We start from the raw sequence: 16,147 nt of genomic DNA, 5'->3' as shown, positions 1-16,147 counted from the left end.
AAGAAAGAAAGAAAGAAAGAAAGAAAGAAAGAAAGAAAGAAAGAAAGAAAGAAAGGAAAGAAAGAAAAAAAAGAAAGAAAAAAAGAAAGAAAAAAAGAAAGGAAGGTTGGTCTTCAATTCACAGAGGTATGCCTATTTGTGCCGCTACCTCCCACAGGTGTTTGCCAACCACACCCACCATCCTTCCATGCCCTCTTTTTGATGCCCTCTTCAGTTTCTTTTATCCTTTTTTTAAATGATGTTTGTAGAGATCTTTCACTTTTCATTTGTTCTTTAGGGATATTGACTTATTTGTGTGTGTGTGTTCTTATTGTTATATTCAATTTCTAAGTGTGCCTTGTATTTTAATGGTGGTGTCTTAAATGGAAATGTTATGAATTTGTATTTCCTTACTCCTTGATGTTTTGGTTTTACAGGCATTGTAACTGAGATTATTAGTTTTTTTTTTTTTTTAACAGATAATTCACTATTAGTGTCTCAGAATACTAACTGATACTTGTCTGTTGTTTTTGTGTCTTGAGTTTTTCTGAGTTTCCTAATTAAATAGTTCCGGTGGTTCCTTGGTGAGTGATGATTGTATAGTTTTACTTACTGTGTCCTTGAGTTGGGTTTGTTGGGATACTGGCACTTTGTATGTGTGTTTTTATTGCCATATTTGATTTTTAATTGTGCCTTATGTTTATGGTGATATCCCATGTGAAGATGTATTAATTTCACATTTCTAGTCTATCGGAGATTTTCCTCTCTGGTTTCTGGCATTTGCAGAGTAGGTAAAAATACTAGTTTGATTTATATTTCTTCTTGAAAATGTAGTATAAAGTTGTTAATGTACTAAAGCTAATTTTAATTAGACAAAATTTTATCATTTAATGGTTTTACATTTTAAATAATGTTAGTTGAAGTAATGGAGGTCAAAACTGGGTTTTGCATTTGCTAGACAAGCATAGGCAGATAGGTGGGTGTGGTGGCTCACACTTAACAATACTAGCAAGAGGATTGCCACGAGTTCAAGACCAGGCTAGGCTCTCAGGTGAGACATTGTCTCAAAAACAAAAATTAAATTGCCTGTAGATTATGGGTTTATGGTATATGTAGAACATGATTTCTTATGTATTTATATTTGGCTTTTGTATCCATAGATACCATATTATAGATAACCTGTATTCCCAAATCTGAAAAAAAAAAACATTTCTATTCCCAAGCATTTTGGATAAGGGGTATTCAATCTGAACTTTTATTTCACTTTTAAAAAGATTATTTTGTGTATGTGTATGGGCATGCATGTGCTACAGCACATACTGAGGAAGACTTTCCCAAGTCCATTCTCTGATTCCAACACAGGTTCCAGGAATCGAGCTCAGATTGTCAGGCCTGTATCCTTCCCCACTGAGCCATCACTCTGGCTCAACCTTCACTTAAAAAAGAAAGTTTAAAAGGAGATTTATTTTATTTATGTATTCATTCATTCATTCATTCATTCATTCATTCATTCATTCATTCTGGTACTCTGCTATATGTCTGTGTTACAACCCTATCTCCTGGGAAGAGCATACCATTTGCTTGTCCAGTGCCAAACAGTCAGCCTTGAAAAGGTACATACGAATGACATTATATGGACAGAACATGTTATAGGAATATATATGCACATGCATATACATAATAAAAATTAATGAAAAAAGAAACCATGATCTTTGAAGGAGAGTAGGGAGGGGTATATGGGGAAGGTTTGGAAGGAGAAAAGTGAAGGAAGAAATGTTGTAATTTTAATCTCAAAAATAAAGTAAAAAATAAAAACAGATTTTGATTTTATAAGTCCTGAAATGAGCACTCAGTCTATTTCATCATCTATTGTAAACTCAGTTTTATTATCAAAAATTATAAAAATAATGAAGTAGTATAATTATATCCCCAGGTATCAGATTCCCAGTTTGATCAGTTATCAAGTCATCATAGCCACTTTTGTTTTCTCTATAGGCGATACCTTCTCTCTCATGTCACCATCCAAATCCAGATGACTTAGAAAGAACTTAAAGATATAATGTCATTTTACCTATAATTACAATTTCAACAAGTATTTGAAAGATAAAGGTTCTCTTTACAAATGTAGTACTGTCATCTCATACTCTTTGCATTATCAATTTTTTTCATTGATTTTCTTTGCTTGTGTAATATCTAGTTTAGTTTTCATTTCTGAAACGAGTTTTTTTTTAAACTTTCTTTCTAACTGATTTAAGTCTATCTTAGGATTTCTGTTGTGATAAAACCCCGTGACCAAAGTAACTTGGAGAGCAGAGGGTTTACTTGCTCTTATAACTTACTGGTCACGCTCCATCACTGTGGCAAGTCAGGGCCAGAACTCAGGACAGGAACCTGAAGACAAGAACTGATAAAGAGGTCATGGAGAAGTGCTGCTTACTGTTTTTTTCCTCATTTGTTCCTCGTTATTTGCCCAGTCTGAATTCATACAGTGAACAAACATACTGAGATCTGAGATCTGTTGACTATTTCCCTTGGCCAGTTTTGTCTTTCCCTTTCTTGTCCCCTATTTTATCCATTTTGGTGCTTTTGGAAGATGTTTACAGCAGTCACATCTTCCTTTTAATCTAGTATGTTTTATTCATTGGGAAATTTACACTGTGTACAGTATTTACCACATTCTCCACTTCTCTCTTCAACTTCTCAGGTTACTTCCTCCATATATATGGGAGAAGAGAGAACACACAATTTGAAGCGATATCCATTCCGTACAATGAAAGTTGTTTCAACCCTACAGCCCAAGTTCCAGCCACTGTTTTCTTGGCCAGCTTTACAGTACCAGGCATGAGTCTCCTTCTCTAGGATGGGCCTTAAAGCCATCCTGAGAGTGGTTGGCTCTCCCAAATAACATTCACACCACTGTGGCATATCTTGTTGCATATCTTACCATAACAGCCATTATTGTAGCTCACAGAGTTCATACCTTGGTAAAAGTGCTGATTTTTTTTCTCCCCTAGCAGTCTGTATAGCACCTTCTGGTACTATGAAAAATAGCCAGCAAGTAGGATCATTATCAGTCTCCAAATCCTGAGTCAAAAATATGTAGGATCTTTACCAGTAAGGTCTTAACACCAAGTTCTGTTAGACAATCAAGAACAGTGACAATAGCCTGCATTTTGTTTTGTTTTGTTTTGTTTTGTTTTTTAGGGTGGGGGTCTCTGAGATTGTCCCCTGATTAACAACTTGAAGGGAGTTATTGTGGGAAATATTAAAGATGACTTGCAGGCTTCCCGTGCTACTGCCAGCCACTCTGTCCCAGTGCGCTCCGGTGCAGGCTACTCTCTGCCTACCCACTTTCCAGTGGGAGCGGAACTCCCAAGTTCCCTTTGCTGCTATGCCAGCCCCACACAAGACTGTTCACCCCATGGTCAGTTGCCATAACACCCAGCAACCCAGTAAAAACAAAACTATAGAAGCTTATAATTAAGAAGTCAGGTTTATTTATCAGTAAATTCTCAATTCTCAAGGTGCCAATACAGTAATTCCAGAATTAATTGATAATAGTACAAGCTGCCCACCTATATTAGACAAATTATCCCAATTATTCTAACCTTTCTGATATCATACCTACTTGTGGGCATTTAAAGCTGTGCTGGTTCAGGTTCTTCTTATCCGTCCGCCTCCATCTTGTCTTTTTTTTTTTTTTTTTTTTTTAACTTCTCTCTGGAGATACTCTCTGTTGCTGCAACTCTTAGCTCTGCCTCCCTTTTCCCTGTCCAATCACAGGCGTCCTGCTGCACTAATATTTTAATGTGATTGGACAGGGAAAATCCTGTCACAGGGAGGTATTCCATACCCCCCAAATCTAGTATTAGATTTTTAATTTGACAGTTTTTGGCTTCTGGGGGGAATGTTTTCCATATGAGTTTTTCATGTGTTAGTTTTACCTTTCCCTACCTACACCTTTTTCTTATTCTCTCATCCCTCTTTCTATGTATACTTAGATCTCTAGCACACAATTCAGAAGAGTTTGATGTATCAGTTTCTCAGGATTCTGACCCATTTTTATATACCCATTTCATTTTACTCATCATTAAAACCTTTAGCATCTCCCGCTTTCCCTCCCTAGTCTCAGAATACCCTGAAAACCTTCTAGCCAGTCTATGATGTCAATTCGAAGGGCTTCTAGTTCTTAAGGTGATGGATTTGCCGTACCCTTATTTTCTTATAGCTATTGGCTGTTGGTATTGACCCACTTATATTTTGAGGTTTATGATGGTAATGTATTGCCAGGTTTTGTTGTAGGGTTTGATATTTTTGAAGGTCTTCAGGGAGATTCATCAACTCTTTTGCTCCTTTGGTTTTCCAATAATTTTATTTTTTCATTTCAAATCATTTGTCTAAAAATATTGGCCTATATAAGTATTACCATTACCGTGATTTTTACAGTTTAAAATAAACCTTTGCATCATTTATTCAAAGCCCTTCATTTTCTTCTAATAAGGGTACGTGTAGGAGGTAATTACAGGGAGGGAATGGCAATTGCTTTCCCAATGTCAAAGCTATTTAATATAAACCTGAAAAGAACAAACCAGTTCTCTTGGTGCTTGGTTCAGCATTCAGCACTCTGAGTCCTGGTACAGTGTCCTCATTATTAGCCATTCCTAAACCCTTCCATTATATGGGACTTGCATTAATATTTTAATAGGTGGTGTAATTTTTACAAGCTAGAAAAATCATATATATATATATATATATGTGTGTGTGTATATACATACACAATATTTTTTACAAAGAAGATGTTCATTATATTTTAAACAATTTATTAATAATGTATTTTATATTTTGTGAGAAATTAATGTGAATTAATTTTGAATTTATGAACACTATTTTTATCTGGTTTTGTGGTTCCATGGGTTGTTTCACTGGCATTCTTCTCTTTTCATTTTAAAGTATCCACTAAAAGTATTTTGAATGTGAAACTTAAATTAGGAATAAACAAAATGACTTGAGCCTCAGTTGGAATTGAGTTTCTGCTTAATTTAGGTCATCTTTTTTGAGTGTTTGTAACCACTCAAGTGTAGAGTTTGACCCTTGCATTGTTTTTTTAGTCATTTCTGTACTTAATGTTGCTTCTGTTTTGTTTGTGATAGTGCAGGGCTCCACATAGGTTTGTTTAAGTAGTAAAGTAAAAGCCATGGCCCACTAAAAGCTTCTTGTACTCACAAGTTGCTTCTTGCCATTCATTCTGTTTTTTTTTTCCTAAAAAAGAAAAAATGAAAAGAAAGAAATTGTTCTTCATAAAAGCAGTCACAGTAAATTTTCTAGTTCTATGTAATTTTCTTTCCATTCTGGTCTTCACTAGTTATAAATAACACATGAAATGACTTCAAGGTAGAAAGCAGGAATCCATTTTGAAATGTTCTATAAAATATAGAGTGATTTATGGTTTCATATGATTTGGGCTGAAAGCACTCGGGCTTTGCCAGGTCATCAAAGTCCTGTCAGGGGAATCTATTATTTATTGTTTGATTCACTAGGAGTGGTGTAAGTACTTTATTTTATGTTTTCCTTATGTAAGGATACTGTTAGGAAAAATCAGTTACAAATACAAATACGATTTTAAGAACATATCCTAGAGAACTAACCTAAATATTATAGTTTAAAGGATGAGTTTCAACATTGATGATTTGGATTAAAGGTGATTTTAACATCAAATGAATAACTTTCTCACTCCTATAAATATTTAAGATAATATTTTTGAAAATATTCACTTTATAACTCTGACCCTAATTTTAATATTGAGTCTTCATTTGATTATTAAATATCTTTATTTAATTGGGTTTGAAAAATCAAAAAAAATGGGACTGTTTATGATAGAGTGTGATCAGATAACAATCCAGTAGTTCCTCAGATACAGTTTTTTAGCTGGCATCTAGGTAGTAGAATGTTAACTGAGAAGTTCTGATGACCAACACTCCAGATTCTCCATTACAACTTAAGAAAAGTAATTTTCTTACCTTATACTTACCTGCTTTTAATAATGTCTTTTCAGTCAAAGTTGTCCTTATATAACAATTATGCATATCTCCTATAGTTGAATGGCAGAGCAGATTCTTTGTGACAGCCTCAACTAATTAATAATTATAGGTAATGAGAAATGTTTAAATTATATTAAATGTTTGAGGAACTCCTGTAGAATATATAAAATTATTTATTGTCTTTTTATAAATAAGGTTAACTTATATGATAACTAATAAAACATTATATAATTATGAAGTACATATATTAAAAATTTTTAGTATATATAAATAAGTATTTATATTTATATATTTTATATATAATAACTATATATTTTATATAATATATTATTTATATTTTAATACATTTATAAATATATTTAAATGTTTATAAATATATTTAGATATTAAGATATTGGCATATAAAATTTATATATAAGTTAAAAACATTTATTAATTTTTAAAATTTCTTCACTTTATATACATTCCACTCACTGCCCCCTCCCAGTCACCCCCTCCTACACTCCTTCCCCCATTCCTCCCTCCCTTCTTCTCTGAGTGGGTGTGGGCTCCTCTGGGTATCCTCCAACCCTATCACATCAAGTTTCTGCAAGACTAGGTGCTATCTCCCCCACTGAGGCCAGACAAAGCAGCCCATCCAGAGAATCACATCCCATAGAAGGCAGTAATAGCTTTTGGGATAGTGCACCCCCCTCCCCAACTTGTTCAGGACCCACATGAGGACCAAGATGTATATCTGCTAGATATGTAGTGGGAAGCCTAGGTCCAGCCCATATATGCTTTTTGGTTGGTGGTTCAGATTCTGAGAGCCCCAAGGGTCCAGGTTAGTTGACTCTGTTGGTCTTCCTGTGGAATCTCTATCTCTTCCAGGTTCCTCAATCCTTCTCCCAACTCTTCCACAAGATTTCTGGAGCTCTGTCTAATGTTTGGCTGTGGGTCTCTGCATCTGTTTCAGTCTGCTGCTAGGTGGAGCCTCTCAGAGGACTCTTGTTTGCAAGAATAACAATATCATTAATAGTGTCAGAGATTGGTGCCTGCCCATGGGATGGGTCTTAAATTGAGCCAGTCATTGTTTGACCATTCCCTCGGTGTCTGTTCTATCTTTACCTCTGCACATCTTGTACGCACAGCAAATTTTAGGTCAAAGGTTTTGTGGGTGGGTTGGTTTCCTTATCCTTCCACTGGGAGTCCTGCCTGGCTACAGGAGGTGGCCACTTCAGGCTCTATACCCCACCACCACCTCTAGAAGTCTCAGCTAGCGTCACCCTTATAGACTTCCAGGAGCTTCTCCCATCCCAGGTCTCTGGCACATCCTAGAAATGTCCCTCCCCCCATTTCCCCTTCACTTTCCTGATCCTCTCTCCGTGTCTCTTCCTATACCTGATGCCCCCCCCCCCAAACTTCTCTTTCCATCCCCTCTCTCTCCCATCCATCCACCTTCTATATCTATTTTATTTCCCCTTCTGAGTGAGATTCTAGCCTTCTCTCTTGGGCCCTTGTTATTTAGCTTCTTTGGGTCTGTGGATTGTAGTGTGGGTATCCTGTACTTTATGGTTAATATCCTCTTATAAGTGATGTCTAATAAGCATGTCCTTTGGGTTTGACTTACCTCACTCAGGATGATATTTTCTAGTTCTATCCATTTGCCTGAAAATTTCATGATGTCCTTGTTTTTAATTGCTGGTTATTCCATTGTGTAAATGAACCACATTTTCTTCCATTTTTCAGTTGAGGAACATCCAGGGTTTTTCTAGTTTCTGGCTATTATGAATAAAGCTGGAGTCCTTGTGGTATGGTGGAACATCTTTTGGGTATATGCCCAGGAGAGGTATAGCTGAGTCTTGAGATAAAACTATTCCTAGTTTTGTGAAAAACCATCAAATTGGTTTCCATGGTGGTTGTATAGTTTGTGCTCCCACCAGCAGGATAGGAATGTGCCATTAAGGCTGAACACACACACACACACACACACACACACACACACACACACACGCACATGCACACAAACACATACACAAAACCACACATATAGATCCATATTTAAACAAAATAAAAACAAAAGGGCTGGAGAGGTAGCTTGGTGGGTAAAGTGCTTACTGCTAAGACTGACGACCTGAGTTTGATTCCCAGGACTACAAGGTTGGAAGGAGAGAACTTACTGCCGCAAGTTGTCCTCCCACCTTCACACGTGCATCATGACACAGATTTTCCTGCCAAGGACCAGCCTCAGCTTGGAGAGGGTTCTGAGAGAAGGGTTGTCTGGGAGCAGAGAAAGAACCCATCTCCCCCCTCCCCTTTGCCTCTATGAGGGTGCTTCTTCACCCACTCATCCACTTCTGCTTCACCCCCTTTAGCATCCCCCTACGCTGGGACATCAAGTCTCCACAGGTCCAAGGGCTTCCCCTCCCACTGATGTCAGATAAGGCCATCCTCTGCTACCTGTGTATCTAGAGCCATGGATCCCTCCATGTATACTCTTTGGTTTGGTGGTTTAGTCTCTGGGAACTCTGGGGGGTCCGGTTAATTGATATTGTTCTTTCTATGGGGTTGCAAACCCCTTCAGCTTCTTCAGCCCTTGCCCTAACTCTTCCATTGGGGTCCACAGGCTCAAGCCTATGGTTAGCTGCATGCTTCCACCTCTGTGTTTGTCAGGCTCAGCAGAGCCTCTCAGGAGACAGCTGTATCAGGCTCCTGTCAGCAAGCACTTCTTGGCATCAGCAATAGTGTCTGGGTTTGGTGTCTGCAAATGGGATGGATCTCTAGGTGGGGCAGGCTCTGGGTGGCCTTTCCTTATTCTACTCTCTTTTTATCCTAAAAAATTCTCTGGATAGCTCATCTCCTGCAAAACACTGGTCCAGTCTTTTATTTTATGTATCAATCCAGTCATGTACTCCAGGTTTCCTTTTGATTATCTTATGAATCACCATCCCATAATCCCTTTCATTGTTAGGAGACAGCAAGCATATATAAATATATCAGAATCAAAAGAATTCAGAGATGTGTCTGCCTTTGGTAAGCACAGAAGATAAACTAGGTGGGTGGGACCTTGTCCTGAAATTACCATTTCTACCATACCTGGGCCTGCACTGGCTGTGTCCCAGGCTGACCTTGAACTCAGTAATCTGCCTGCATTTATATCTGTCTATCATTGTATTTTTCTACAAGCTGGCTCATAGTGTAGCTACATTTGTTCCTTTAGATTCACGAAGCCCCTCATATTTCATATTGCATCCTTGTATTTTTGCATAGTTGAGAAATTATATATTTTCGAACTCATGTATTTGGAACTCTTTCCTATAGCCTTAAGGGCCTTCCTGAAGGTCCCAGTGTTTTTGCTGCCAAGACATAACCACACCCACGACTCCTGAACTCATTGTTTCTAGTCATCATGGAGTCTTTAACAGGGAGGACATTCCTCAGAAGGAAGAGTCCTCCACTGCTACTGGGTCCAGAAAATATGTACATTATTATACAAACAAGCCTTACACTGATAGCAACCACCAACACTTGTGGATGCTTACAATGGGACCCTGTCCCAGGGCAGGAACCTTGTAACTCTGTCCCTACCAAGGCCATGCTGCACTGGGTCTTTTTCCCTACCCCCTATATTAAAACAAGCAGTCATTTTATTAAGTGATTGAAAACAAAGTTTTAATTGTGTTACTTTTTCTTTTAAGTCTTTTTAAACTTAAAGCTCCCACTTTATCAAAGTTTATTTTCTGCTGTGAATAGAGCAACAGTTAATTTTGTTCTTAGATTCATTTATTTTATTCATATGAACATTTTGTCTGTATGCAGTGAAGTGTACGCCTGGTGCCTATGAAGGTCAGAGAGGGCATCAGATCCATTGGAACAGGGACTAAGTGGTTGTGAGCTTCCATGTTGGTGCCGGGAACTGAACTTGGGTCCACTGCAAGAAGTGCCCTTAACAACTGAGCCATCTCTCCAACCCCGAGTTGAAGTATTGTTTTAAATACTAATTTAGAACTGCTTTTCTCACTGAAATCATTTTCAAACTCTGTGTTGCTCAAAGAATGGCATTCAGATTTGCCAATTTGGCTCCAACTACTCTTTTTGGAAAAAAATAATGCTTTATTGTAAAAATATTTAAAATAATATATATTCTCCTAACATTTTCTTTTTGCTCTGCCCTTTCCTCAGAAACTATTGTCTGGGTGGAGCAAAAAATGTAACATTGATCACAAAGACATTGCTAACTGTCTTTGTAGCTTGTTATTTTAATAATTCTAAGCATAAAATAATGGACCCTTGGCATTTAACATTGGAGTAGCCTATGGATTTCACAAACTTTCGTGATATCTGGATAGAAGAATTAAGGAAAATCATAAATAATAGTTATTTTGGTTTTATGTAGTTTAGGCTCAGATCACATTCCACATTGAAAACGATTTTGGCTTTGCATTGTCAGCAGTCTTGACTTCTGATTGTTGATTTCAGGCATAGTCATTTCCACACACATATCTGCCTACCCAAAAGAATTCCTAATTTAGGTGAAATAGAGGAGAGTGATATTGTCTGCAATTGGAGATGGCATTTGGTGTAAAGAGGTGTATGCTTAGTGTGATATCAAATGAAAGCTTGATGCTTCTAAACAATCCTCAAGGATGCTAAGAATATTTTCTTCCATGTTATATTTTATGTATTTAGGAATATTTATGAGTATATGTAAACACACACATATATTAATTGATATTATACACACACAAATATATATGTGTGTGTGTGTATAATATCAATTAATGAAAAGAAGTGCATTGAAAGAGTTCAGTGAAGGGGTGTTTGTAGAGGGAGGAAAGGGAAGCGGGAAATGATTTAGTTATCATAATCTCAAAAAATAATTAAAAGAAGAATATTCCCAACACTGGTAGTCTTGCTAATAAGTAAGTAATCCTATGAATATTGCCACTGATAGAAGGAAAAAGAAGCACAGGAATTCTGACTTGTCTGAAGTTGCACTGTAAGTGAACCAGTGAATCAAGTCTAGGTCTCAGTGACCAAGATGATACTCCTTTCATCGCATTACCTATATTGTCCTTATAGCCTATTCTCCAGCTTAGGTCAAATTGGAGGTAGTGAACAACTGCTGTTATTTGAATTAGAGATATGAAATTCTCTTGTATTTGGCTTGTTGTGTCCCTGAGATAGTATTGTCCATGATGACAATGATAAATAAATGAGATTTTAAGTATAACTGTGGTACGAAGTATAAAACTCACTACATACCATTTTAATACTATCATTATTGTATAGAAAACTACTTTGAAACATAATTCTATTTTGTAATATTTCTTTGCTCATCAACTTTTAAAATATATTGATTACATTTCTTTAGCAAGGAAAGTTATTTAGGTATAGCAAAAACTTCAGGTCATTGTAAGAAACATTAGAATAATAGTTTTAACAGAAGAATATAGTTTGCGTAGTTATTTGAAACTTCTATTTCCCTCTATTCTAAAAAAAATTCAGTCTTTCTCTGGTTATATTCAAAAGTAAGGTTAAAACTTTAGGATGGCATGATTCCTATAATTGTTATTTAATGGTTATATTCTGTACATTTGGTCACAACTTCTTTTTTTGAACCAGATATTATATACCCACAAAATATTCAACACTAGAAAAATAGTTCTTTATGAAGGTGGTTGGTGCTTGTGTTTAATGTGGTTTTTAGCTGAAGACTGATTATATCAACTGCTTCCATGTGTGCATTACTTTAAAACTTCTTTTAAAAATCCATTTATTTGTGAGTGTGTGAGTGTGTGTGTAGTTGCTGGGTATATGGAGGGAGGCAGAGGATAGCTCTACAGTCTGGGCCCTGGAGGGTTCTCAGACTTGGCAGCAGGCACCTTTACCCCCGGCTCTCCGCTTCATTTGTACATAAGGAGTTAACTGCTCGTATTTTTTTTTTTTTTTGGTTTGTTTTAAATCTTTGATTCTTGGTGAATACTTTAAATGCTCATCAAAGAAAGGTGCTTATCTATTTTATTAGGTAAAAATGCCGAACAACCATGATTTATCATGGTGATGGTGGTGGTGGTTCTATAGGCTTATACTAAACTTTGAAAATACGCTTTATCTGTATGACTGATAATATAGAACCAACTGACCTCCATTTTAAATGATAAATCCAATGATGAAAATTGTGGAAGAGTCTTGAACTTATAACAGGACATTTTATTAGTGTAGCAGAAATCTTGGTCTTTAGTATAACAATTGAGTTTGGTAATTTAATTTTTTTATTCATATTATTAGTAGTAAATTATATTTCATTTTAAGATAATCAACTTTATGATATGATTACATTTGATTCCAAAGGAATAATATATTCTTTTCAGTCTGCTATAGTGACCAACAAACAAGATAGTTCAGTAACATAACTTTTAACTTTAAAAAAATGTATTTCGTTCTCACTGAGTGGCTTTGTGGCTTTGGAGTTAGATCTGAGTTTAAATGTCAACTCTGGAGCTTTTTAGGAGTAAGTTAACATTAGCGAGCCGCAGTGTCTTCGTTGTGTCGCAGGTGCAGATTCTTCTCTCCCAGTGCCTTTGGGCAGATCAGATTGGCTTGTGTGCTCACTTGGTTCCTGAAGAACAAAGCCCCTCCCTTTTTAAACAGTTGTCCATTTATGACAATTTACAGATGAAAAGACTCCGAAGACTTGTCTTATTAAAAAGTATCTCTTCTACCTAAAGCAACTTAGTTTTAGTTTTGCATGTTTAGGAAATATCTATCATTAATATAAGATTTGTAATTTCGAAAATTATAAATTTTATTCAAAATACTTTTATTTAAAATTGCAGCAATAGTATGAATTAAACATTTTCTATAAAATACATATCTATCTATCTGTCTATCTACATTGTAAATGATATAGGTGTGTGTTTTTGTAGGTTTGCCTGAATCCATCGTGGCAGCTGCATGTTCAAGGAGTGGCCAGAGGGTTCTGCATGTTGATTCGTAAGTTTTAACCCTGGTAGCATTTAATACACGTATATGTCTATGTGTTTATGTATGTGCCATGTGAAATTTCATAGCATAGAAGCAGCACTGGAATTACTTTCATTTTCATCAATAATCTGTGAAATATACAGTACAAGGTTTCTTAGTCTATTCTTTGAAATAAGGATTTTTATCGTATAAGAGTAAACTAAATGAATTTAAATTTTTCCCCCTCAGGAGTGAGCTTGTTCTGAAAATAAGTCATTCTTTAATAGGCATGAAAACCTCTTGTGTGTCTTTTGTTATGTAAATGTATATGTGTCTGTATGTATCACATTTATTTGGTACTTTATTTTTTTTTTAGGCTTCATGTTTTATTATAATATATAGCCAGTAGATTTGAATTGATGGATATCAACATTTGAACTTAAAAGTCTGAATTAGGAAAATATCTAGAATACTTTTCTCTTAAAAGTATGAATAAAATGGAAGTAAAAGGAAAAAGACTTGATGTATAACTTAAATCTTAATTCCTATGCTCCTTGAAAACAGACCTTAAGTGTGCCACATATATGTTTACTCTTTTTCAATGTGTCTCGATGACTCAGAAGAGAGAATGAGTGAATTTATTCTGTCTTCTAGAAGATATTAACTACAGTGTTTTCCGGAGTGCTAGAGAACAAAGTAGCACTAGATAGTGTATAGTGGTTGCCCATTTCTTCCTTTCTTTCTTCCCTCATACTGTAAAAAGTATCATTCATTAATTTATACTTAACATTTTATAAATTTATTTAAGTAGTCACATGAATATGATTTATGTTTGCATCTTCATGTATGTATGTATGTATGTATGTATGTATGTATGTATGTATGTCATTATACCTTGTTCTTATTCATGCTCCTTTTCCTCCCCTGACCCATAATCCACTTCTTACTGATCCCCTCCCTCCAGTGACTTCTTTTTGTGTTCCTGTCCCATCTTTGTCTTTTCAGCTATCTTCTCTACCTGCTCTGACACCTCCCTTCAGATCATTTCTTATCTTTTTATGTGTTCCTTTCTAGTTTATGACATTCTGTCTCTTTGTATCTCTTTCTCTCCACAGACCATCTTTGTTCTAATATTGTGTGCTGGTTAGTTTTTGTCATCCTAATATACACGAGAGTTATTTAGAGAGAGGGAACATCAATTGAGAAAATGCCCATATCAGATTGTTATGTGTAGGCAAGTCTGTGAGGCATTTTCTTGATTAATAATTGAAGCGCTAGCTCATGGAGGGTGATCTGGATTATTAAATACGGAGACCAAGCAAGCAATGGGGAGCAAGCCAGTAAGCAGTATTCATTCCTACAATGGTCTCTGCTCCAGTTTCTGTGTTCAGGTTCCTGCCCCAATCCCTTTAATGATGGACAGTAAGTACACTTTAAAATGAAATAGACTCTTTCTTTCCCAAGATGGTTTTGTCCTGACAATAGAAAGTAAACTAAAACAAATGTATTTGCCTATTTTGAGTCACTTTTGCTTTCATGTGAAATTTTGTGTGTTTTTAAAATATGTTCCTCAGAATGTAATTGAGACTTCCATGTGAAATGTGTGTTATTTAGTACATATCACTTTCAGTAATATAGCTATTTTTACAATATGAATTTTGCCATTCCATGTGCATGGGATGTCTTTTTACCTTTTCTTCAAATTTATTTTTCTGTTAAAATGTATATTTGTATTTAATTTTTGGAGACACTGTCTCATCGCACAGGTCAAGCTTCTGATTCTCCTCCCTCGGCTACCCAAGGGCTGGGATTAGCAGATAGGAGCCATCTGACACCCAGTTTTAAATTTTAGTTTTCAGGTTAATCCTTGTGCTCTTTCACCTGTTTTTAAAAGTCTTATTCCTACCTGGGTGGGGCGGGCCACACCTTTAATCCTAGCATTTGGGAGGTAGAGGCAGGTAGGTTTCTGTGACTTTGAGGCCAGCCTGGTCTACAGACTGAGTTCCAGGATAGCCAGGGCTATACACAGAAACCCTGTTTCAAAAAACGAATAAAACAAAAAAAAAAATTCCTAAGTATTTATTTGAAGCTATTGTGAATTTTTTTTGCCTCTAATTTCTTCCTCTACAAGTCTGTAATTGTGGTATAGAAAAGATGATGGCTTTCCTATGTTGATTTTTGTATCCTAATATACTGTAAGTGCTCATTGGCTCTGAGAGATTTTGCTGAAGTCTTTTGATCTTTTAAATATAGAATCATATTATCATGAAGTAAGAATAATTTGACATTTTCTTAATTTGGGTCCATTTCATTTCATGCTTTTATTGATAGCTAAGATTTTGAGCTCTACATTGGTAAGAGTGGAAAAAAGATGTACCATTCTCATTCCAGATTTTAGAGGATATGTCATTTTATTAGTATAGATAATATTGGCTCTATTTTTCCTTTATGTTGAGATATGTTTCCAGTAGTTACAGTTTTCCCAAAGCTTTCATCATGAAGGGATGTTTAAGTTTGTCAAATCTCTTTTCTTAGTGTACTGAAGCTGTCATGTGGTTTTGGCATTAAGTCTGTTTTAAATGGTGCATTTATTGATTTGTCTATATTCTATAGGCATGTTTAAAGACTAATTGACTTATGTTGTAATTTAACTTTGAAGTTTGTTGTTGTTGTCATCGTTGTTGATGTGTACTTTGGATTATCTTTGTAAATGTGAGAGTAGGGTAATAAACTCACCCATTATTAATGTTTCAGAATCTGACTGTTTATGCTCATTAGTGTTTGTTATATGAAATCTGGAACTCCAGTGTTCTGAGAATATATATTTAAAATTATTATTTCTTCTTAATAAATTTCATTTTTAAAATATATGTACTGGCCTTCTTTAAATCTGACTAATTTTGGTTTGAAGACTTATGTACCAGAATAGCTAGACCAGCTTGTTTTCGGCTTCCATTTGCTTCGTAAGTTGATTTCTAGCCATTAAGTTTATAGATCTCTCTGTATAAGTAACTTAAGTTTCTTGGAGAAAACAAATAGTTTGATCTTATATTTTAATCTGTTCAGCTGGTGGTTTGAGGATGTATCCATTTGAGGTTATTGTTAAATTTTAATTAAATAATTGTTTAAAATTACTGTCTGAGACATTGGGAAATAGATTCCCTCCTAATATGTATGTATGCATG

The 16,147-nt window shown here is 35.7% G+C and overlaps 1 protein-coding gene across 1 annotated transcript in view; it reads left to right on the top strand.

Moving 5' to 3' along the window:
- The window catches only part of Chm (CHM Rab escort protein), a 132,734-nt gene that overhangs the window by 9,112 nt on the left and 107,475 nt on the right, over positions 1–16,147 (top strand). Inside the window, exon 2 of the mRNA XM_021188022.2 lies at positions 12,926–12,992. Coding sequence (XP_021043681.1) covers positions 12,926–12,992 — 67 coding nt within the window. The remainder of the gene's footprint in view (positions 1–12,925; positions 12,993–16,147) is intronic.

Source organism: Mus pahari, chromosome X (assembly GCF_900095145.1).
Source record: "Mus pahari chromosome X, PAHARI_EIJ_v1.1, whole genome shotgun sequence".
NCBI classification, from domain to species: domain Eukaryota; kingdom Metazoa; phylum Chordata; class Mammalia; order Rodentia; family Muridae; genus Mus; species Mus pahari.
Note: the sequence above shows the minus strand (reverse complement) of the source record. Positions and strands in the feature narration are given on the sequence as shown.